This window comes from Plasmodium fragile, assembly GCF_000956335.1.
Source record: "Plasmodium fragile strain nilgiri unplaced genomic scaffold supercont1.42, whole genome shotgun sequence".
NCBI lineage: Eukaryota > Apicomplexa > Aconoidasida > Haemosporida > Plasmodiidae > Plasmodium > Plasmodium fragile.
The window spans coordinates 130,039-130,992 of record NW_012192622.1 but is presented as its reverse complement, the minus strand read 5'-3'; the positions used below and the strand labels follow the sequence as shown (position 1 = coordinate 130,992).

Here is a 954-nt window from a genome sequence, read left to right as displayed (position 1 = left end):
TGGGAAGGAAAGGATAAAAAAAAAAAAAAAAAAAAAAAAAAGTGTGCCACGCACCCACTGGGGTGGGAGATATCACAAACACCGCTTTTTAACACAAGCACTTATGTACCTTCCATTTTAATCATAAGTGAGAGGAGGCCCTCTTCAACGTAGTAAAGGCAGTCGCTTTCGTGGAGGCCCTTTTTGTACAGCGTTAGGAAAACGCGGTTGGGGGTCTGCGACCAGTCGTGCCTGCAGGGGGGGGGGAAGAGCAGACAAGCGAAACGTGGTGCGAACGGGTCAGCAGTAACATAGCTCCATGCACTAGTCGGGGAGAGGTATTACCTAATGAGCTTCTCACTCAGCAACACCTTCGTTTGCTTCAATTTCTGTAACTCTTCGTACTGGATTCTCGCGTTGGGGTTCGCGTCTGGGGGGGAACTCTTATCTGAGGGGCAAATGAGAGGGAGGGTAGCAGCGGCTGAAGGGAAATTCCTCTCGAGGTGATAGTGTGTAAGGTGGGCTTGCCGCTACTCTGTGCTACCGCATGGATAAGACGCGGTACCCCCGTTTTACACGACGAGGACGAGCCTTTAACCCATTTCTCCTGGCGACATGGTGGCGATGTTGTGGCGGGACGTTTTGTTTTTTTTTCTCCTCGATGAAGCGGACGGATATATGGGGGTAGGAGGGATTCCTCCAAATGTGTAAAAAAAAAAAAAAAAAAAAAAAAAGGGGAGAAACCACCTGTTAGTTGTGCGGCTGGGAAGCAGCAAAGTTGTGTCGTGTTGGGGGGGGAAAAAAAAAAGTACACGTATGTATGTATTATTTTTTTTTTACGTTTTATCCGCTTCCACAGGAGGGGTGCCACGGCGGAACGAAACGCTGCTCTCCTGCGAAGGGTTAGCAAAAAGCCACTGTTCCAAAAGGGAGCGAGAAAAAAAAAAAAAAAAAAAAAAAAAAAAAAAAAAAAAA

The 954-nt window shown here is 47.0% G+C and overlaps 1 protein-coding gene across 1 annotated transcript; it reads right to left on the bottom strand.

The window, feature by feature from the left end:
• Nucleotides 1-101: 101 nt before the first annotated feature.
• AK88_03593 (uncharacterized protein) lies at nucleotides 102-596 on the bottom strand (the record flags this gene model as incomplete). The annotated part of the gene is made up of 3 exons (XM_012481204.1): nucleotides 102-231; nucleotides 325-427; nucleotides 578-596. 3 exons carry the CDS (start codon nucleotides 594-596, stop codon nucleotides 102-104), a joined length of 252 nt encoding a protein of 83 aa, XP_012336627.1.
• Nucleotides 597-954: the final 358 nt, after the last annotated feature.